General features: G+C 38.9%; 3 protein-coding genes across 4 annotated transcripts in view; 1 reads left to right on the top strand and 2 right to left on the bottom strand.

Moving 5' to 3' along the window:
* Positions 1-2352: 2352 nt before the first annotated feature.
* Positions 2353-9617, bottom strand: prelid3b (PRELI domain containing 3). The gene is made up of 6 exons (XM_038695893.1): positions 9342-9617; positions 8052-8220; positions 6198-6287; positions 5510-5580; positions 5286-5388; positions 2353-4549 (listed from the first exon to the last, which is right to left on the bottom strand). The coding sequence occupies exons 1-6, from the start codon at positions 9371-9373 to the stop codon at positions 4433-4435; spliced, it is 582 nt and encodes a 193-aa protein (XP_038551821.1). The 5' UTR covers positions 9374-9617; the 3' UTR covers positions 2353-4432.
* A 920-nt stretch (positions 9618-10537) lies between these two features.
* On the bottom strand, positions 10538-14152 carry tubb1 (tubulin, beta 1 class VI). The gene is made up of 4 exons (XM_038695892.1): positions 14050-14152; positions 12857-12965; positions 12529-12639; positions 10538-12146 (listed from the first exon to the last, which is right to left on the bottom strand). Exons 1-4 carry the CDS (start codon positions 14104-14106, stop codon positions 11002-11004), a joined length of 1422 nt encoding a protein of 473 aa, XP_038551820.1. The 5' UTR covers positions 14107-14152; the 3' UTR covers positions 10538-11001.
* A 6324-nt stretch (positions 14153-20476) lies between these two features.
* LOC119886579 (guanine nucleotide-binding protein G(s) subunit alpha-like) overlaps positions 20477-22713 on the top strand; it is a 38502-nt gene continuing 36265 nt past the window's right edge. Inside the window, exon 1 of one of the 2 annotated variants that reach the window (XM_038697408.1) lies at positions 20477-22112. In XM_038697408.1, the coding sequence (XP_038553336.1) occupies positions 21974-22112 (139 nt within the window). In that variant the 5' untranslated portion in view covers positions 20477-21973. The remainder of the gene's footprint in view (positions 22113-22713) is intronic. The other variant, XM_038697409.1, reaches the window with a different exon arrangement.

Here is a 22713-nt window from a genome sequence, read left to right as displayed (position 1 = left end):
AAATCTCTGAATGCCTTATGAAGGCTACCATTATATCAATTTGCAATTAATGCGACAGGGATGAAAGACAAGCCTGTTCTGTTAAAGGTTAATATGATATAATAGGAAAGATTTTCAATGAAAAAGCAGGAAGTTTTGAAAACAGGAAAGTGGCATGGTTAAACCAAAAGATATCCGCTACCTAATTACTAAAGTGATGTGATTAATATGATGGAAAAAACATTTTAGGAATTGAACATCTCGAATTACAATACTGGTAACTACTGTAGAAAGGGTTAGTAGTACAGTACTAGTCCGCCCAACTAGCTAAAAAGAAACAGCATGCAGAACCAGTAGAGCTTATAAAAAATACATATTAAAACAAATAATAAAATAACAAAAAAATAATTCAAAATTACAGTCTGGTGCTTTGACAATATGTTGTGAACTGGACAAAGCGTTCACAACTGACCAGTAAGGTCTGAGAAAGTTGACAGATCATGTGGGGTTTTTTAGCTTTTAATATAGACTGCTGGGATAATATCACAACATGTATGAAAAAACACAACAAGGAAATCAAACAGTAAGAAAATCACTAACATTTTTTCAGACTGTCGTTGGGGAAAATATCACACTTATGTATTATAAGGCTTCACTACTCTATATCAGGAAAGTGCATGTTTACATAAAGAGGGAGAGGATTTGTGGTTTTTGGAACAGTTTGTATAGTCAATTAAAATGTTGTACTTAATCGTGTTCATGATTAACTCCACCTCATGAGAAGTGAGTATTCCCCCAGGGCTTTTCCTCAGCACTTTGTATGAGGCAGACAACTGCTTCTTGCAGACTTTCTTTGCCTGAGTCTTGGATGGGCAGATCTGGTGTAAGTTTGTTCATCTTCTGAGTCCTGGACTAGGTCTCTATGTCCCTGCCTGCTACATTCAGAGTCTGCCTCCTCAGTGACAATTCATCTTTTCGGAAACATATTGTTTGGTATCTGGAATGAAGATGATTTTCCAAAATATCTGTGATTTTTCACATTGCAAAGGTCATGCAAATTTTTGTTTAGTTTACTCTCACATTGTTCGATATTATCAACTTGTGATGTAGAAAAAACTTACTTTTCCCTACATTTTGTAGATTTATTTTCATCACTTAGTCATAATGTGACATGTTGTGCCTGCATTGCACTATGGTATACAGTCAGTGTAAAAAATGTACAATTAAAGCATCCCTGTGAAATTAAAATATGAAAAGCATTTGGGAAGGTGTTTATACATTTCAGAATGTGTAATGTACAGGCTTTCTGAGAAATAAACTTAATTTTAATAATGCAAGGTCCCAGCAACAAAAATGACCATTTTCATTTAAAGTTTAGACCTTTACATACTAGTTGAAATGATAATATGTGAACTAAATTTCACTTTTATTGTCGGGTGGGATTTGGTGAATTGTTGTTTGATTAACCATACGGCTTTTTTAAGTACAGATTTTGGCCAAACTATGGTCAAGACCAGGATTTATCCTCCAAGTTAAAGAAGCTTTTATAAACACACTAGAATTTTAATAGAAACGCTGGCTTTTGTTGTGGTAGAACATGATTCGACTGTCCTCATCCCTCCTCTTCTTCTTTCTGGTCCTGCAGCCTTACCCCAAAATATTAATTAAGATAATGTGCCAATACAAAAATCATTTTTTAATGGTGTTTAATGGTGATGGTAATGTCAAGATGTTTTGTAAATGTGTCTACAAACACATCCACAGCAATATCACACCACATCTATGCATGATTGAGCACTATTCTACCTCTAACATTGTCTGAACGGTGGCTGTGTAACCTTAGAGATGTTAAGAAACACACATTTTCAGGTAATGAAACCTGGAGATGCAGGAAAAATTATCCATCATCTTGGGTTTCACATAAAGTTTAGTTATTTTTATCAAAATTACTGACATTTCACCAGATTAGGCTGTACTTTTTCTAATTTTCAACACCCCAACATGGGATTTTTACTCCTGTGATGTCAGAGACGTTTAGATGCCATACTTTATATATTTATTATATACATATTAGTATAAACATTATCCCTTTAATATATTTACTTTGAATTTAAGAATCAAAATTAGAGGGTTGACTCAGACTCAAGACACAGGCCTGCAGGGACATTTGAGCTTTCAGTACAGCCTAGCTAGCAGTAACAGACATCTACATAAGCATCCTAACCTGAATAGGCAATCTTTTCAGACTATAACATGCATTTCCTTTTTGACAGGGCAATATTGCAAAACATAACCAAGTTTTAAAAAAGCACAGTCACAGTGGACAAATATAATACTACTACAGACATACTACACATAAAGAAAAACTAATGGTGCAGATAATAATGTAAATAACTTTATTTTCAACCAGTCACATCACACTTTTTTTTCCTCCAACCAGTAACTCAAATAACTTAAAAATATTTAATTTACTTTGGCCCTAAACTTGAAACTTCTGTCAAGGTAAGATCTGACATTTTTTCTTAAATGACATATCTCAAGACAAAACTAAGTCTAGCATTTGGCCACAGTGTGGCAGCATGTGGCTCTTCCATTTCAAACTTACAAGTGCATCCTATTAAGTGACAAACATAAGAAGAATGCAGGTGTACTGGCCCACACCTACTGTAGGTGTTTCAGTGTCTAGACTCTGAAAATACAGAGGAGCACTGCATAAACATGCCTTCAGACTCTTTAGCTAACAGTGACTTTTGGAATGCATACATTTAGTGAGCATCTCTTGATTGAACTTCCCAAAAGGCAATCAAGCTCGAATTTTGGCAGAATCATATGCACATTTCCCACAGGCCATGTTGCTACTTGAAAATAATGAACCTTGATAAATATCAACTCCATGTTATATAATCGTATAACTTATACTGAATGCCAACTCAAAACCAGAACCAATGTGAAGAATTACTTTGAGCAGAAATCTATTCAAACATGATTACGTATTTGTTTAATTGCCATATTCTGTATTTCTCTTTTTTTTTCCGAGGCACAAAATGCACACATTACAATTTCTGACTAAGCATGTGATATATTTCTCAATGGTCAACCCACGTCGCATCTGACTACTGCAAAAGCAACACTTTCTCTAAATATATATATTCTTGCTATAGATAAATATACATGTTAAAAAAACAAAAAACAAAAAAAAAAAAAGCATAGCCACTGCTGATCTTTATATAAAGACAGACCTTCTTAAATGCAAATTGTAACCACATTTAATCTCAGACAGTAATACCAAAATACTCACAATTAATCAGCACCCTCAGCATGTGTAGCAGCTTTACTTTGCTAAAATATCTTATTCTGAAAGTGCAAATATAAGTTGATGCAAAGGTCTCAGCCTTTAAACTGAGAGGACTGTTTGTGTTTCAAGTTACAACTGAGGCAGAGAAGTCTTGTGTGTATTGATAAAACTGTCCGAGTTCAGGTCTGGTACAGTATGTAACTTAAAGTCTTTACCGTTTTGTTTGTCTCTATACATCAGACTGATTTCCATCAAAGTGATACTAACTCGTGATTTGAGGTCGTCTTCTACTTCAAAAACATAAATATGGCAAGTCTCTTGATCCCTTTATTTTACATAAATACCTTAATAACATTATTAGTTATCACATAGCAACAACATACAGATTATACTGAGTGTCTTGTTATTACTGAGGTCCCTCAAGACAACATTGCTGAGGAGTTGGCTCTCTCACACAAATAAACCTGACAATGAAACATTTAATTAACGTGTCACTGTCGACGGCTGTGTTCAAACTCAGCCATTTACTCTGACAACTGAAACCACTTCCATGTACACTTAACATGCACTGCCCATAACCCTGCCTCAACGAGGTATTGTTTTTTTTTAACCATCATATTTCAACAGGAGTATTCCTCGCAGCCACAGCCGCACATCTCTTTTTTCTTGTAACCCTGTCGCTGTAAACACAGTTTTCGTGCCAGAGGAGACTTGCTGGCACTCTGAGGTATTTTGCCAGATGAAAACAAAGCTGGAAAAGGTGCTTCTAAAAAGAGGCTGGACAAAAAGCAGTGCGTCTGCTTTGGCACTTGTGAGTTTTCAGTTCAGTCCTCTTTGCCAATGCTGCATGTTTCCAAACACACAGATAACACAGTGGTGTTTGAACTTGTCCCTGAGAGTTTCACCTACTTTCCTTTCCCAAGTGTCTCATCACCGCAGTCCTGCCAGGTAGCATCTCCTGAAAACACTCCACAGAATCTCTTTATGATGCAGCTTGGTGTTAAAATCTATCTAATGTAGATAGTAAAGTATACTAGACAGATGGGCTGTTCCTTCGAAATAATACAAAAACTCCAGAGCACCAGAACATCGGAAAGGGAGGCTGGTTGTACTGGCTTGCAGCTTCTCTCAGACTCTGCTGGAAAAGAGAGGCAGGTTTCATTTCTCGGTGACCGCGGCAGCCATGGGGGTACGTATGGTACCGCGTGCTGTGGCTGCCAGCTCCTCGATTTCTGTGTTCAGTTTCCGGATTACCCACTCCATGGCTTCACGGCCCTGATCAAGAACAAACAAAGCATTAGGTGGGAATATAAAGAGAATTACATCATGCTGAATAGAAAAGGACACAATCCTTTTCTATTGCCATTGAAAAAGAATGAGCAGTAGTTTCCAACTTTCGGATCCAGACTGTTTCAACACCACAAATCCCTTTTAGGAAAGATTCCCTGAAAGTATGCTCCTAGATGCCTTAATTTCACTTAAATAAATAAAAAATAGTGAGTCCTGTTAATACAGAGATCTCATTAAAAAACAAACAAAAAAAATGTTGAGGAGAGGGCTCTTTCAGACACTTTCAGACAATCTTTTAGGTTTATTTGTGTCTCTGTGTCTCTTGTGTGTGACTCCGGTTACACCCTTTGTTTTTAACAAGAAACAGAAGCCTCATTGGATACTACATTTTCAGGGGCCTGTAAAAATACATTAAATGATACAATCTGAAAAGGGTCACAAGTAGACATTGCTTAATTTCAAAAGATCACAAGATTAAAAAAGGTTGGGAACCAGGTTAAGTAATAGAAAAAAAGGCCATATATCAAAAGCCACATTTGACAATTGGGCAGGAATATGATAATTATTATCCTGATGCAACAAATAAGGAATTTTTTTAAGTGTAGGATCCAATAATTAAAGATGTTTAGTTTCACATGTGTCATACTGGGAACTACTAGAAATGGGCCTCACAAATGTTTTGGCTTCCATCTGAAAGGAGGATTTTAAAGGGATTTCTTACCTTTCCAGCGTTTGCAGAGATGGTGTTCGCCATAACTCCCTCCAAGTAACTGCTGAGGCTGACTCCTTTCACAGAGATGATAGCCTCCTGAGTCAGTATTGTTCTAGAGTTGAAAAGGGGTAAAAAAAATAAAAAAAATAAATTCATGGTCAAAAGTCCTGAACGCTGCACAAATTCATGATTCATCGGTTTTATTTAGAAATCTGTGCTGTGTAAAAACATACTTCTCTTGATCTTCAGGGTGTGGTGTGTACGTTAACCTTTCATCGACAGACACCATGTTTGTGAAAGTGATCTGTTGAGGAAATATCACCAGAGACGAATTAGTTAATATGAAGATATGAAATGTGTCACGGCCCACAGTCAGAGCATGTGAACGCAGCATTTATGAATGTTCACTGTCGACCTGTGAAACAAGTAAGACTTCATTCTAGAGAGGATTTTACTGCAACACCCAAATCTTATGTGTTCAGGCAAATTAAAGGCATGAAAACTGGATCTGGTCGGGTTATGGGTGTTTTCAGTTGACACATGTAAAATAGATTATGTTTAGTAAACGGATTATAGGCTTTCATAAGAATATGTACCAATAGTAACCTCAAGCTTTAACTAGGCAGGAATTAAACTTTTACCATCTGTTTCTGCTTGCATGGGTTATGTCCTGTGATAGTATCACATTACAGATGATGGTACATCATGGTAGGATAGCAGTGCTTCATTACAGACATTTCGACACAGTAGGTTCTACATAAGTGAGATTAAATTCCTAGCTGATTTTGATAAAAGGTAAAGACACATACATTTGCATTCAAGTATACTGAGCTCTCACTCTTGCTCCTGACTTTAATGCACACACTGATGGTTAAATCTCAACAACCCAAAAGAAGGGGGTGTTGTGTCTTAAATACTCACATTTGTGGACTGAAGTTTGAAAATCTTCTCTTTGGGATCCACAACCGAGTGCTCCTGAACATACGTGTATGTTCGCGTGTTGCCAATGAGCTGAAGACAAAGATAGAAACACGCTTTACTACAAACTGAAATTAACAGCTAAAGCCGTTTTCTTGCAGTAACTTAATCAATGTTATTACTTGTGCAGCCTCTTACCTTTGAAATGGTGCATTTATTTATTGATTGATTTACTTATTTACTGCATTCCTCCCCCTCTTTGTTTGGTCTAACCCAAAAAGTCATTAAGTACGCAAAGCTTCATGTCCTGTATGCAATTAATACACAAATGCCCAGCTTAAATTTACCTTAAATTACAATTTCATTTTATAAGAAATGTTACTTAATCAGTCTTTTCAGTGCCAGCTGAGATTCTAGGTGTATTATATGCAGTAAATCTGAACTTGTCATGCTCACACAGAGCACTTAGTTGAATTAATTTGCATATTTGTTTTCCTTGAAACTTTCTAAAACTACATTTGAGCTCAATTTAAATCTCAGTTTGCATAATTCACATTTAGCTCCTTCAGGCTGGGGACAAGAGATTTACTGTAGGTGTACTTTAACCTAAAAATATTTTAATTAAATTTATAAAAATTTGAAATAAAAGATCGAAATCAATAATAATCTTAATTTCCACCCCACTTCTAGACAAGCATATGTTCACCTAGCTTGAGCTGTTAGGTAATACAGGGTTTTCTGTCATTTATCAAAAGATAAATTAGTCATTATTTTGTTTTTCTTTGAATCTAACCACTATAGCTCCCGTGAGGCCCTGAAAGCACCCCGTTCAAGAAGTAGCGATTCACATTCTGTGTCTTAAGATATAGGGTCATAATTGTCAGGTTAAATAACGTAAACCCTAATGACTTATTTTATTTTACAGAGGTACACTGACATCACAGGAAGACACCTTCATGATATGTCAAGTTTCTTCACATCCCCTGAGGCTCAGGAGTGATTTGAGACAATCTGATTAAGGGCTACGTTAATATGCTATCAGTTACTGGGACCGTCTGTGTCACAGTCCTTGGTATTAAAAGGAGCTATTCATGGACATTGTCACTTACTAAACCCCATGCTCAGACCTAAGCAGAGGTCGGTGCTAAACAACAGCAGCTGATTGGCCAATGTTTACACAGGGTAAAACATGGCTAAGTAGTAGGATACAAATTTTTCCAGCCTTATCATCACGGAGTTCAGAAATGCAAAGAAACAGGGTAAAAGTTCAATGTTGCATCCTCCGTCACTGATTTGCATTCTAGTGACCTCTACTTTGAACCTGAGCTGACAGAGATGGAAAGTTACATAACACGCCGTCACGGGTTCATCTCAGCCACGACAGGAATGGCCCTACAGTGTCCTGTACAACGTGAGCCTTGGCACTAGGTCTGCTGCTGCTACCCCTGGACAGAAATAGTCTTGAGGGGTCAAGGTCATGCTCACTGGCTGGAAAGCATTAACCTATCTCCAGTACATAACTGACTCAGGTTTTAACTGGATAATTGTGTTGTGTTTTCTTGTCTGACTTTTACAGTCATTTTAAGCCCTTTTACCACCACAATAAGAGAATATGTGTTTTATTATATACTTTTTTCATCAAGTGTCATATCGCTTTGATTACACTACATCAAAACAGAAGCATCCAGACCACGAGCACACACTTGCAGTTCATGTGTTTCTCCATTCAGAGTCACATGTGTACATTTTTAGTGTGACCTAAGCTGTTAAAGTACAAGGTTTCTGCAGCAACATGTTTCACAACTATGCGAGACTGCAGACAGACACTGCTGACACAGTTTGGGTTTTAAAACTCACAGATTTCACTACAGATGGAAGACCCCACTCTGTGCTGAGCAGTCTTTTACTGTGGAGGCGTCCCTGTTTGTCAATACTTCTGTCCAAAACATCCACACCGACCACACTGGGGTTCATGGGGTTGGGGTACTTCTGCATAGCAGCCTTGGTCACAGTCTCCCAAGGATGGCTGTTGAAAGGAAGACACACAAATTCATATAAATGCACAAACTGACTGACAGACTGACTATTGTATAGTCATTACAATTTCTGTAAACATGTCTTTAGGATTAAATAATACTTTTAAATTTATAAGACAAAAGTGAAAACAAAACTTACTTCTTGTATTTTCAAAATAAAAACCTACTAAAACCCAGTACTGTACATTCTTAGTTTTTAAATAAACTGCTTATGTACAGTGGTGGAATATAACTAAGTACATCTACTGAGTACAAGGCCACTACTTGTACAGTACTTGTCCTTTACTTGACTATTTCCATTTCATAATACACTATGTATTAAACAGTGTAGCCTAAGGCTACTTTTTACTCCAATATTAATCTGACAGTAGAGCTGCGATTAGTCGATTAATCGTTTTTTTAAGCAACAATGTGACACATTGCTGGTTTCATCTTCTTAAATGTAAGGCATTGCTGAAATTCTTTGTCATTTATGATGAAGCGTAAATGAAGCGTCTTTGGGTTTTGGACTGTTAGTTGGGCAAAAGCAACCTGAAGATGTCACTTTGGGCTCTGAAAAATTGTGATGAGAAGAAGAAATGAGAGTAGCGGTGGGTGGTTGCCAAGGACAAACGTGAACGCGCCCTCGTTGTGACGGGAGCAGGCACGGAGAAATGTAGGGGAAAGGTCGCGCGCGGGGTCTGGCCGGCTGATGACGCAATTTGACAGGTTTTTTTTTTTTTTTTTTTTTTTTCAGCAAACAGTCTCGTGTTCACCATTGATAGGTTTTTAGGTTTATTTTTCTAAAACATGTCTTTGGTGTTTTTGCGTGCTTCCTTGTAACGTGGTAATCATTTAAAAAAGGCACCAACTGGCGTTACACGGGGTGGGGGTCTGGCTATGTAACGTTACTAGCTTCGACTGCTAGCATACTAAGTTAGCTAGTAACACGTAACGTTAACTTGTAAGTTAACATAGTTAGCAGATTCTGATAAAAGATTTGCTGTTGACCGGATTAAATACGAAGCCAACTTAACGTTAACTGTCCGAACCGTGAACCTCCCGGGACCATTTAAACACCGGAATATAAAACAAGTTATCTATGCTAACGTTAGCTAAAGCAGCTACTTACTTGAATATGTGCTCTGATGTCCAGATCTTCATGGTTTAACTAGTGGATGCTGCTGGTGATGTCGGGGAGCGGAGTAGCCAGGTCGGAAGGCACAGTCGCACTGACTGAAATCAGTGAACCACGTTCAAAGACAACCGCAAGTCCCCTCCCACTGTACCGGAGCAGTCACTGGAGTGGTATTAGTTACGCACTTCCGCTGTTCAGGACGTTCAGTCCACTGAGGCTGGAGACAGCAGAATGAAATATCTTTCATATTTAACCTAGAATTTATGAACGACGTAACTGAAGATAGAAGAGCACGTGAATAGACCTCTTCACCGTACCTAAGCTACATTCAACCTTTTGGCGTTACACAATTCAGCTCAGTGAAGGTTGAAAGTTGTCGTCCGCAACCTTGGAAAAATGAGAGGCTGCCGACCCAACAGGATCATCTCAGTGATTATTCAAATACAGTTTTGCTCTAGTCTAAATTGTCTCTGTGCGATTTAAGTGCAATATCTGATGAGCTGTTAACTCTGTTTTACTCTTTGTATCTGTTAACATCTGCCAAGAGAGTATAATTTTTTAGGCTAGTCACAGAGACCAGCCATGATGATTTTTAAACATTATCAACTGCAGGTCCCTCTGAATTTTAGAGGTCTTGAAGTGATTAACAGGATAGGAAAGCACAAAAATGTGTTTCTGCTAAAGAAAGTTGTGTTTATTTTCTCAGACCTTCTTATAATCTTAGCATTTGAATTATTTAATCAAAAAAAATCATAATTTTACTTGTTTGGGATTCTAAAAATTATTTAAATGAAACAAGGAAAACATCTTGAAATGGTCACAATCAAAAGACTTTAAACAGATTGGCCTCTGTCACTCATGGGTTACATGCGGTTACATGCAGTATCATTGCCTTTATCCCTGTCTAGGGGACTTTTAGTAGTGAAGGGGCATCGCCACGTCATGTGTGCTTATCTCAGAGTGCAGACACTCTGGCCAAGTTGTGTGTAATCTCACTGTCCCAGACTCATAACAGCAGAAGGAAACTGTGTGACAGCCTTTAAAGTTACCACTGTCACTGTGCTGTCAGAGTACTGTCCATCACTGCAGCTGAGTTCAGTTTGCTTTAGTCCAGTTTAACTTCAAATAATAAAACTGAATGACAAGGGAAAGTATTTTGGTATTTCTTTAGAGTTGTAATGAATGTACTCTCAGTTGTTAGAAACCATCCCTCTTTGGTTTCAGTGTATTTAATTACCGTCATAACTTCAGATACAAAACACTCAATACAACATTTACTGTAGGTCTGGATAAAGAATTATTGGACAAACAGTGTTTCATATTTATGACTGTGAGTTATATAGAGCGGGCATAACAAACACTGTTCCATATATACATGCAAACATTTCCATGATTTTCAAATATTTACTATAAAAGAAAAAGCTCTAAACCTTAAAAGACAAACATACAAGCTTCCAAATGATTTGAAGAATTCATAAAAGACAGTAAGCACTACTGTTTGAATGTCATAGCACCTGTCACATATTAAGTAAAGTCTATCTAAATTGACTATAGGCATACACTTAACTACAAAATAAGAATTCATTTTCATACCAGCAATCCAACATCCACAATGGTATCAAACCTACACACCACACTGTATGCACTATGTCTTCTACTCATCCACAGTGTCTTTGCTCGTTTCAGTCACTGTTTCCAGTTTAACTTCCATCCGAGACTGAACTTTTGTTGTCACTGTTGATGAGGGTCCCTCTACTTCTTCTTCCTCTGCTTCCGAATCTAGATCAGCAGTGGCGTCTTGGTACTGCTGGTACTCCGACACCAGGTCATTGAGGTTGCCCTCTGCCTCAGTGAACTCCATTTCATCCATACCTTCCCCTGTATACCAGTGGAGAAAAGCCTTCCGTCTGAACATCAGGGAGAACTGCTCACCCACACGGCGGAATATCTCCTGAATGGCCGTGTTGTTGCCGATGAAGGTGGAGGACATTTTGAGGCCTCGGGGTGGGATGTCACACACGGCAACCTTGACGTTATGAGGGATCCAGTCCACAAAGTATGAGCTGTTTTTCTGCTGGATTGCAAGCATCTGTTCATCTACCTCTTTGGTGGACATCCGGCCACGGAAGATGCCAGCAACCGTGAGGTAGCGCCCCCGCCTTGGGTCGCACGCCGTCATCATGTTGCGAGCATCAAACATCTGTTGAGTGAGTTCAGGCACAGTGAGGGCTCTATACTGTTGGCTGCCGCGGGGCGTCAGGGGGGCAAAGCCTGGCATGAAGAAGTGGAGGCGAGGGAAAGGCACCATGTTGACAGCCAGCTTCCTCAGGTCGGCGTTGAGCTGTCCGGGGAATCTCAGAGAGGTCGTGACCCCACTCATGGTCATGGAGACCAAGTGGTTGAGGTCCCCGTAAGTCGGTGTCGTCAGTTTCAGAGTGCGGAAACAGATGTCGTAGAGGGCCTCGTTGTCGATGCAGAAGGTCATGTCTGTGTTCTCCAGGAGCTGGTGCACTGACAGGGTGGCGTTGTAGGGCTCCACCACTGTGTCGGAGACTTTAGGGGAGGGCACGACGCTGAAGGTGTTCATGATGCGGTCAGGGTACTCCTCTCGGATCTTGTTAATGATGAGGGTTCCCATGCCAGAGCCAGTGCCACCCCCCAGCGAGTGAACCAGCTGAAAACCCTGCATGCAATCACAGCTTTCACTCTCGTTCCTCACTCTGTCAATAACCTGCTCCACCAGCTCCGCTCCCTCTGTGTAGTGGCCCTTCGCCCAGTTATTCCCAGCGCCTGAGTTCCCTGTAACACCAAAATAAAAGTGTATATGTTAATCTAATTATGTCACTTGTCAATGGAATTGCCAATAAATATTTCCACTATTCTTTGGTTAAATACTCATAACTCCAATTTAGGTGATGCCTTTGTTCCAGTTGACGTATTATATTTTCTTCTCTGTGTTAAAATTATTCTCCGCTCCCTTAGTTTGTGGAACATTTTTAATGCTACTAAAAACCACAAGGCTGTTTTACGTACTAGAAGGTACAATAAGTGTTTAAACTTTATTAGTGTCTTTCCTTTCCCACATGATAATAAACACTACCTTCATACTCACACTGTCATGCCACATAAAAGCATGACAGGTATTCCCTAATACCGTTAACTGTTTCATTATTTGTCTCACCATGGATGAAGTTGTCTGGCCTAAAAAGGGCCCCGATGCGGCTTCCTCTTACACTGTCCATTGTACCAGGCTCCAGGTCAACAAGAATGCCCCTGGGGACATATTTACCACCTGCAAACAAAATGGAAATGAAGTTCTATGGGAAATGGGCATCATGACCTTAAATTTGTCTTCACTGTGTGTCAAAATTTTAAGAACATTAATATTTAACAAGAACAAGTGGTTTATAGGTAATTGGTAAACAGCAAAGCTCATGAAATAAACTATGAACTGGAAAGAAAATTGCAGCTAATGAATAAGCAATTTGCAGTCTGAATGTCTCTATTACCATGTGCCTCATTGAAGTAGACGTTGACCCTCTCCAGTTGGAGCTCGCTGTCTCCCTCATAGATGCCTGTAGCGTTGAGCCCATGTTCTTCACTGATCACTTCCCAAAACTAAAGACACAACACCAAAGAAGGAAATCATCATTGTAATATCAGGTGTTCACTAAAGGTTAGTCATGAGAGATGAAAGAATTCCCCAGAATATAAATATTAGAATATAGAAATATTTTCATCCAACAATTATCTTTCTCTGTTTTACACCGAGATGGTTGCTTTCTCATTCAGTTCAATTTTATTTTATAAAGCGCTGATTGATAACAGAAGTTATCTCATTGCACCCTTCATATAGAGCAGGTCTAGACCGTACTCTTTGTAATATTCTTTACTGAGACTGCAACAAGATCAAGCACTTGGTGACAGTGTCTCATGTACACATCTGTGGAGACTTTTTAGTACAGTTGAGCAGAAGTATAATTGTTGTATCTGCGTGTACCTCTTCAGTCTGTATGACTGCAAATTCTAAGCTTACTGACTCTTTCCCAGATGGGTACATGTTAAAATGTGTTCCTGCTTATTAATTTGAGTTATAACACAAAAGTCGCCATATGGCAACTCCTGATCTTGATTAAGAATCCCTGCTATACACGATAAAATAATAAAGATACTTAACAGAATAATTACTGCTTGGTTCTCAGACTTGTGTGTTGTCAGAAGGCATTATGTGTTACTTTAGCTGTATTATCTTGCAGTTCCTTTCTCTTGTCACGTGTTAGCCATGATAAACATGTCCCACCCATGCCAGTCTTGCATTTGCCCGTTATCTTTCCCCTGAATGCTTGACAGGGAACACCCTGTGTCACTCACAACTGTTGGTGGCACCATGGAAAGGAACGGTCAAAAATATGTGTCATCATTTAAAAAACAGTAAAATAACATACATGAAATCTTTTTTATCTAATCGATGTTACTTAAATATTAAGCGTGACAAAATACAAGTAATATTTTTTCAAACAGTGACACTACCATAACATTTCAACAGATGTGTCATTAAGAGTTTCCTCAAAAATGACACACAAGTAGTTTTGATGTGGGCTATGATAGACAAAACATTAGATTGGAGTCTCAGCATTTTCTACAAAGTCAGGACTTGTACACATTACAACTTCAATAGTGGAGAAGGATTTTATTTTATTACCTTTGAGCCGATCTGGTTGCCACATTGTCCAATTTGCAGATGTACAATTTCACGCATGATGAGCGGGATACAGTACACAGAGCAGCTGGGAGTCTCTGATAGGCGTCAGCACTCTTACCGGCCTTTTATATAGTACCAGAAATGATGTCATCAGTGATGTCAGGAAGTCACCCATCAATAATGTATTAGGCGCTCCTAATACACTAAAAAAACTCTTAGCAGAATTATAAATAAAGTATAAATACACTTTTATATGAGGAAGTTTGCTGTGCTTTTATACTCTTTAGGTATTGCATGTTGGCCTGCTATGTCTTCCAATTTGCTGTTGCATAGCTGTATGTTTTATTTTGTTTGTACACTGTATTGCATGTAAATAACACAATTAAATGATTTAATAGCATTAAAAATGGATTGTTAATAATAGGAAGGGGATATGTAAAACTGTGCAAACCTATACCACATCTTCTCAGGATCTTTGTTGATACATCATAAAGTAATGAATTATCAACTGTTAAAGGGAAGAAATTAGTCTGTGTAATGATGCACGACTCTATTGACTCTTCATGACTAAAACAGAGCTGTGCCACCGAGCAAAAAACAGGAAGGAAGTGTTTAGTAGATGAATGGAAGTAGTATTTCTCTGGCCAGTGTTAGATAACACTACAATAATATAATAGCTACATTAATATGATTATTCTGGATACACACTAACATACCAGACATGTTGTTCCCATGTCTGTAAGGAATACACACACTCACCTAAAGGATTATTAGGAACACCATACTAATACTGTGTTTGACCCCCTTTCGCCTTCAGAACTGCCTTAATTCTACGTGGCATTGATTCAACAAGGTGCTGAAAGCATTCTTTAGAAATGTTGGCCCATATTGATAGGATAGCATCTTGCAGTTGATGGAGATTTGTGGGATGCACATCCAGGGCACGAAGCTCCCGTTCCACCACATCCCACAGATGCTCTATTGGGTTGAGATCTGGTGACTGTGGGGGCCATTTTAGTACAGTGAACTCATTGTCATGTTCAAGAAACCAATTTGAAATGATTCGAGCTTTGTGACATGATGCATTATCCTGCTGGAAGTAGCCATCAGAGGATGGGTACATGGTGGCCATAAAGGAATGGACATGGTCAGAAACAATGCTCAGGTAGGCCGAGGGGCCTAAAGTGTGCCAAGAAAACATCCCCCACACCATTACACCACCACCACCAGCCTGCACAGTGGTAACAAGGCATGATGGATCCATGTTCTCATTCTGTTTACACCAAATTCTGACTCTACCACCATCTGAATCTGTCTCAACAGAAATCGAGACTCATCAGACCAGGCAACATTTTTCCAGTCTTCAACTGTCCAATTTTGGTGAGATCTTGCAAATCGTAGCCTCTTTTTCCTATTTGTAGTGGAGATGAGTGGTACCCGGTGGGGTCTTCTGCTGTTGTAGCCCATCTGTCTCAAGGTTGTGCATGTTGTGGCTTCACAAATGCTTTGCCTCGGTTGTAACGAGTGGTTATTTCAGTCAAAGTTGCTCTTCTATCAGCTTGAATCAGTCGGCCCATTCTCCTCTGACCTCTAGCATCAACAAGGCATTTTCGCCCACAGGACTGCCGCATACTGGATGTTTTTCCCTTTTCACACCGTTCTTTGTAAACCCTAGAAATGGTTGCACGTAAAAATCCCAGTAACTGAGCAGATTGTGAAATACTCAGACCGGCCCGTCTGGCACCAACAACCATGCCACGCTCAAAATTGCTTAAATCACCTTTCTTTCCCATTCTGACATTCAGTTTGGAGTTCAGGAGATTGTCTTGACCAGGACCACACCCCTAAATGCATTGAAGCAACTGCCATGTGATTGGTTAATTAGATAATTGCATTAATGAGAAATAGAACAGGTGTTCCTAATAATCCTTTAGGTGAGTGTAGTTCTAAATGATAAAATTGCAGAAAGATTTGTTTAAAAGATTGTAATGTGACAATTTGCTGGCTTTTTACTACTTGACTTTGATAACGCATTCCTATTTTCCTTTCCTGAAGAACACTGATGTTACAAAATAAACAGTTTTCCATTTTCAGCTTCTAAGTCAGTGTTGGTGTAATACTAATGGAGTGAAATGTGAAGCAGGTGGAGATCATGTATGAGAGATGCTACCATCTAGAGGGCTATTTAAGGCATAACACTTGAACATAACAGAGCCAGTTATTAGTAACACTTGTTCTTTTCCTACTATAACAAGTCAAAATATCTGCTTTAACAAAAAAAAGCCTATCGCAGCAGCTTTTGTTAAAGTGTAGATGTTTACCACAGGATACGCATGGCACAATAACTGAATGATTGTCACTGTTCCTTCACAGAACAAAGGTCCTGGATTTGCGTGGTCTCCCAATGTTTGCACAGGTTTCCTCTCACGAGTTACATTGTTCAGGTTGATCACACATAAATTGCCCTTTATATGTGAAGGCGTTTCTCTCTTTGTGTTTTCCATGTGATAGAATGGCAACATGTCCAGGGGCTTCACCCTCCACTCCCTCTGCACTACTTAGTGATCTTTCTTGCTGAAATCTGTTACCATGACAAAGTTGTCAGATAATCTGTTGACATCATGGAAACCCAAATATGTGAAGAATATTGTTTAAAGGTTGAGTTGGATGGGAAGGTTCATGTGTTCACAGGTATACCCGCGCTTAAAGTATGAATCGAGATGTGCATGTTTTGCACTGAGCTTCTTTCCCTTGCTTTTTGACGTATTTGGTGAGGGAGGTGTGTGTGTGTGTGTGTGTGTGTGTGTGTCTGTGTGTCTGTGTGTGTTTGTGTCTGTGTATGTGCCAGTCTGCCTACTTATCTGCTTGGTGTGTGCCGGTAGGTATGTGATTTGTGATGCACAGCATTTCCATACCTGCACCTGAGAGCTACAAGGGGAAAACCCCAGGGAGGCATTTAAAATTTCAGATCACCATCAGGTGAGTTAAGCTGACAGGACATTTGGATTGCATTCTCAATTTTTCCCAAACTGCATCGATTAATTTAAATAATGCTGCTGCTTATTTGACAGTCTTGCCATTGAGTCTAAAGGAGTTCATGGAGACTCTCCAGTCATTTAAATCAAAAGGCCATACATTGTGGGGCTGAGACATCACCATCCACCCAAAGAAATTGTTGGAGGTAACAGAGTGAATCACATGTAATGTAATGACTTCAATGTTGTATTTTTGTTTGACCATCAAGGTCAAATTACTTCTCGTTTGTTATCTGTGAAGCTTTCAACCACATCTTTTGGCTTCTTGGCTAATAAGTAACCTAGTTGCTCAGTTATCATGGAGATGGTTTAGTTTGTTATCACATGTCCTAAATATGGAGTTTTTGTCATGCAACAGTGACAGTATATTTGTTGTTATAAAATGTTAACCAGTATTACTGAAGAAGCACATCAGATGAGAAATGTCTTCAAGTATCTTCAACCAGTCCACTTGCCCTTGATTTTAACCTTCCTTGGATATACTGTAGCATTATTTGTTTGTCCTTACCGGACACAGCAGGCATTTTGCACATAGTCCAGGGCTTTTGAAGCCATAGCATAAGACAGCTTGTGAAGACGTAAGCATACATGAGGGCGTGATAACATAAAGGCTGCAGTAATGTGGGTAAATCCCAGTCATTCCAAAATCCTACCTTATACAACCCAAAGTGTAAGAATCAGCAATTTGGGTGGTTAAGGTCCTTATTAGGACAGTCAGATATGTCACAACTTCAAAATGTAACTCCTGACCTTTTTTGGGTTTGTAGTCTATCAAGAGACGGTTGACAAATTAAAATAAAAATTTCTTTCAATAAAGTGTTGTGCTGCCACAAGCCTCCAGAACAGCTTAAAGTGTCTGAAATCTGTTGGATGACACAATTCTTCCAAATCCCCCATATATTCAGTTGGGTAGAGATCTAGTGACTGTGAAGGTCTACACTGTTTTATTTTGGTTTGTCTTAATTTGTTACATGTCTATGTCCCTTATTTTCTTATTCTTTTTATTACTGTTCTGCCTTATTCCTATGCAGGCCCCAGAACTATGGACACATTACTTCGACCTGAGTCAGACTCAAGTCACAGCCTTCTTTAGACACTTGACAAAATCTAAAAAGACTTGCAACTCAACCTGGACTTGGAATGACACAATGTCCTCCCCATGCTGCATACTCAGCCAACAAAAACTCCTGATCTCAAATCTGAGCTTTAGTTATTTTTAACTTTTGTTACAGATGTTGAAAGATGGAGACAAACTGATTAAATAAGGGATTCAAAACCAGATTCAGACTTGATCAAATGCTATTGATCTGCAACCAACAGAAATAATATCCCAAAGCACACCTGATCATTTTATGTACATTTACTATTCTTACTGTTTCTCTGTTTGGCATTAAAATGTCAGAGAGTACATTAGGAAGTTTGGGCCTTAAACACAAATGTTAGGACTTAACAATAACAATAATAATAACTTGATTTATATGGCGCCTTTCAAAACATAGATGCAAAGTGCTTTACAGTTAATATAAGTAGATAAGAACCAAAACATAAGATATAAACCAAGATCAAATTATCTAAATAACTACAGCAAATAGCATCAGTTAAGAAAAAGCCATGAGAGCCAAATTAGTTTAAAGAAGATATTTAAAAGAGGATACTGTATTTGCTTGCCTTGCCTTGGGACTTGTTGATCCTGACTTGGGACTTGACATGGGCCTTAATAGCCAAGGCTCGAAACTTATTCTAACTTGCAAAACAAAGACTCTGTCTAACCTCTGCATGGAACAACTTGACTGAAGAGGAAAGTATCCTTCACTTTTTTCATTATCATTATTGCTACAAAATGAATGTGATTGCATTTACTGTTTTTACTTATAAGAAAGGTTAATATTTATAAATTAATGGATATGTTTTAGTGTTATTAATTATTGCCTTCTGGGTGGACAGATTGATAATCATTTTACTTCAAAGAGGGCGCCTCTCCCCTTCTGTACCTCTGCTTCATGACGCTCCGGGCAATCATGTGACCTGACTCTGCTTCAGTCCAGATGCGTCAAGTGGCAGCAAGGAAAAAAACGGAAGTACTTTAATCTTAACTTCAAACTAAAAGCATACCACTTCAAAGTGGTAAAATGATTCAATATTTCACAAAAAAAAGGAAAGTTTATAGAAAAGTAAAAAATAAATAAAAGAAAAAAAGGTTTCCCTGTGGTAATTTATTCCCAAGATGAGGAATCACTGAACTAAACTACCACATTTCTCCTTTTAAAATGCAACAGTAAAATGCTGATTATACATTGATGCAACTCTGATAACTACACCATCACCTTTTGATACTCTAAGTGTATTTCGCAGACAATGCTTCTGTCCTTTAAGAAATCTCTTCTCTTGTCATACAACTCCCATACACAAACACACATAAACATATGTGCTTGCACACAGTACAGTGAGGACATTTAAATGTAGCCTGTTCAATTTTGCTCAAGTACGTCCTGTTTTCTTAGGTGTATCTGTATTTCTATCCTTTTTTTCGCTGTTGTTGGTTCTTTCTTGCCTTGTCAGATCTCATATGTGTCTTCATGTTAATAACTTCTCCGGCACTATTAATAAACTCTGGGGAAAAAAACAAAGTAGGATTTTGAATGCTGGCCTTTAGTTTTACATTGTTGTATAACTTTTACAATAATAAAGAATCAGACAGAGCTGGAATTTAACTAAGTATATTTACTTGAGTATTTCCATTTTATGCTACTTTCTACTTCTTCTCCACTACATTTTGAAGGCCAATATTCTACTTCTACTCCATTGCATTTATTTGATAGCTTAAACTTCTACTAGTAACTTTAGATTATGAACACAAAACAAAAAATATTAAAGTATGATATATTATTATTAAAATTATGTAAATATGAATGCATCACTAATTGCACTCCAGATGTGTGAAATGAGCCACTCTTTATCATGAGCACTTTTACTTTTAGTACTTTAATTTTTATGCAAATACCTTTGCAATTTTTTAAGTAAGAGTTTGAATGCAGGACTTTAACTTGTAACAGTATGTATTATACATACTATTATAATACTGTAGTATTGCTACTTGCACAAATACCTGAATAATTCTTCCACTACTGTCAGAAAGTAGCCTACATAAATGAATCTAACATCTGAAGTCCTTGACTTTTGTCTATATTACAGATGAGATTAGATTAGATGAGATATTACAGATATAGAAAAGCAAAATGTATAGTCCTTACCACTTAATGAGAGCTTGATATTTTTTGTGTGTTTTTGCAACAGAAATTATGTTGGGCATGGCGCTTCCCTGGGGGCTTTATTGTGAAAGCTACAACCGGAAATTGTAATTGTCGTCAGGAGCAGCTTGACCACCGTTGTTCGTTCCCAGGGTTCCGTGAGAGCCGTTTGCCCCACCCCACCTCTTCAACGCTATCTATCTCAATGTACAATCCTCAGAGAAAAAAGGGGGCAAAAATAATTCAGAGTAACACTGCAAAGAAACGACCATCACATCCCCGACCGGTCCATCGGAGCAGACGCGGCCTGTCGGCGGTAAAAATAAATGTCTCGCCGTTGGATCAGTGATTGAAAACACCGCGGTATGTTCATGTATCATGCACATGTAACCACAATCTACCATACGGATTCAAAGGGAATACAAAAAGCTGAGAGACTTGACAGCGGGCTGTACCTACGCCAAACGGGAAAATAACGGAGGAGTTTCCACGAATATCACCTGGATATCGAGCTATATTACTCAAGGACATCCAACTGCCTAAAAAACCCCGCATTTTGCTCGCGCGGAGAAGCTTTCCGATGTGAGGAGAAATACAAATTAACGTTACAGAGAGAAAAAGGACGGAGAAGGGGCCTTTTTTTAGGGGGGTCTGGTCGAACCCTCCGAAAGAAAACCAGCAAGAACCAGCATCTGTTAATGAAGAGAGGAAATCATTTTGACATCGGCTTAAAACAGGATATTATTGATAAGGTTGCTAACATCAACGACGACCAGCCACACACATACAAAAAAATCGGTGTATGGGCAACATAATGTGACGGATTTGAAAGACGGTTTTGATAGAGAAAGAAGCCCCGGTGTAGTGTGATGATTCACATGCCGTCATTTTAAGAGGAAATATTTATTATTAATTTTTTTTCACCTGCCCTCAGATGTGCTTTGGTTAGCTGGAGAACAGATTGCAAAGAACCCCTAAACACAATAACGTAAAAATATATGTATTTAAAGGGGGGAGAGGGTCGAGAAAAATAGGGCTTTGGCTGTGAGTGGAAATGAATTGAATGGCAGTGTGAGATATCTGCCGAAGATGGGCTCCGAAGGAGACATTTGCTGAGAAAATTAAACCTATATTTAAATCTATATAAATCTACAAAAGCTAGCGTTTAGATTTACACCTTTAAGGAAACAGGACCACCGATGTTCATTCATGTACGTTGCAGGGCTGCAAAATTTCTCATCTACTCTCATGTCAATGTTGATGACTTCATTGCGGATTTACAGTGAAAAACACAAGAATCAAGCGTCTGAGAAGACGACATCGGTGCTCTGCTCCTTTCTGACTGATCTCTTGTTGATAAATTGCCAGTAAATAGGTCCATCCACACACAGACATACTGTGCCAAAGCCTGGTGGAGTCCGCCATCTACTACCTAACAGGTTTACATCTGTTCCATCTACATCTGGCAACATAAATGTCACCCATTTTGAGCCAGGTGTTCCTCTGTCAGCCCAGTCTAGGAATTTAGGATTGATTGGATTTTCTTCTGATCAGCACCCCTCCTTCCCTACAACCAACCAACTAACCAACCAATCAACCACCCTGCCTCCCCCCTGAACCTGACGCTGGGTTTTAGGGAAGATGGGCTGTCTTGGCAATAGTAAGACCGAAGACCAGCGAAATGAGGAGAAGCAACAGAGGGAAGCCAACAAAAAGATAGAGAAGCAGCTCCAAAAAGACAAACAGATATACCGAGCGACTCACCGACTACTACTATTAGGTAGGTTTTGTGAAACACATCATTAATGTATGTGTGTTTGTGTTCAGTTTAGGGCCTGAAGGTCCATTTTGTGCTGAATTGTTGCACCCACAAAACTATATGAGTGTATTTTCACTTCTTTATACAAATGTTAAAGCTGTTGTTTCAGATTGTTCCCTTGAAAAAGCGGTTTTACAGCGAAACATCCAATGATGCAATGACATGATGTCACTTACATTGCGGGGTTCGCAGTGTCTTGACACAGGACAGTTGAGAAGCAGGCTTGTCTCCTAATTATGGAGCGTGATTACAGAACATGGGAGAGACAGTGGACAGACAAGACACCATTTGTGTGCAGGCAGCATGCAGAGGCTGGGAGGCCACCAACAGGCATTTTTTGCATGGTTGTGTCTTTTCTCCACACAAGGCCTACAAGACAGCACGTGGCAACATTTGGGAAGCTGTGTGTGTGTGTTTTTGTGTAGATCTCGGATGCCTTCAACTTGAGTTATTTAGGCCCATGGACTTCATGTGTGATGTGATTTTTCAGACTCTACACTCACCTTTGCATAATCCTCTCCATACCAGCTACTCTGGAAATGGATATTCTCTAATCATAGAA

Source organism: Micropterus salmoides, unplaced genomic scaffold, assembly GCF_014851395.1.
Source record: "Micropterus salmoides isolate LMB-PRFRI ecotype aquatic unplaced genomic scaffold, ASM1485139v1 Ms_hic_scaffold_4, whole genome shotgun sequence".
In the NCBI taxonomy this organism is placed as follows: Eukaryota; Metazoa; Chordata; class Actinopteri; order Centrarchiformes; family Centrarchidae; genus Micropterus; species Micropterus salmoides.
Note: the sequence above shows the minus strand (reverse complement) of the source record. Positions and strands in the feature narration are given on the sequence as shown.

Excerpts from the sequence above, each read along its gene's own strand:
- tubb1 (XM_038695892.1), bottom strand. The coding sequence starts at position 14,106 with ATGCGTGAAATTGTACATCTGCAAATTGGACAATGTGGCAACCAGATC. Across the intron at positions 12,966-14,049 it reads GCAACCAGATCGGCTCAAAG|TTTTGGGAAGTGATCAGTGA; the intron begins GTAATAAAATAA and ends TTGTGTCTTTAG. Across the intron at positions 12,640-12,856 it reads CTACTTCAATGAGGCACATG|GTGGTAAATATGTCCCCAGG; the intron begins GTAATAGAGACA and ends TTTTGTTTGCAG.
- prelid3b (XM_038695893.1), bottom strand. The coding sequence starts at position 9,373 with ATGAAGATCTGGACATCAGAGCACATATTCAA. Across the intron at positions 6,288-8,051 it reads TTCCATCTGTAGTGAAATCT|CTCATTGGCAACACGCGAAC; the intron begins GTGAGTTTTAAA and ends CTTTGTCTTCAG. Across the intron at positions 5,389-5,509 it reads CACCCTGAAGATCAAGAGAA|AACAATACTGACTCAGGAGG; the intron begins GTATGTTTTTAC and ends TTTCAACTCTAG.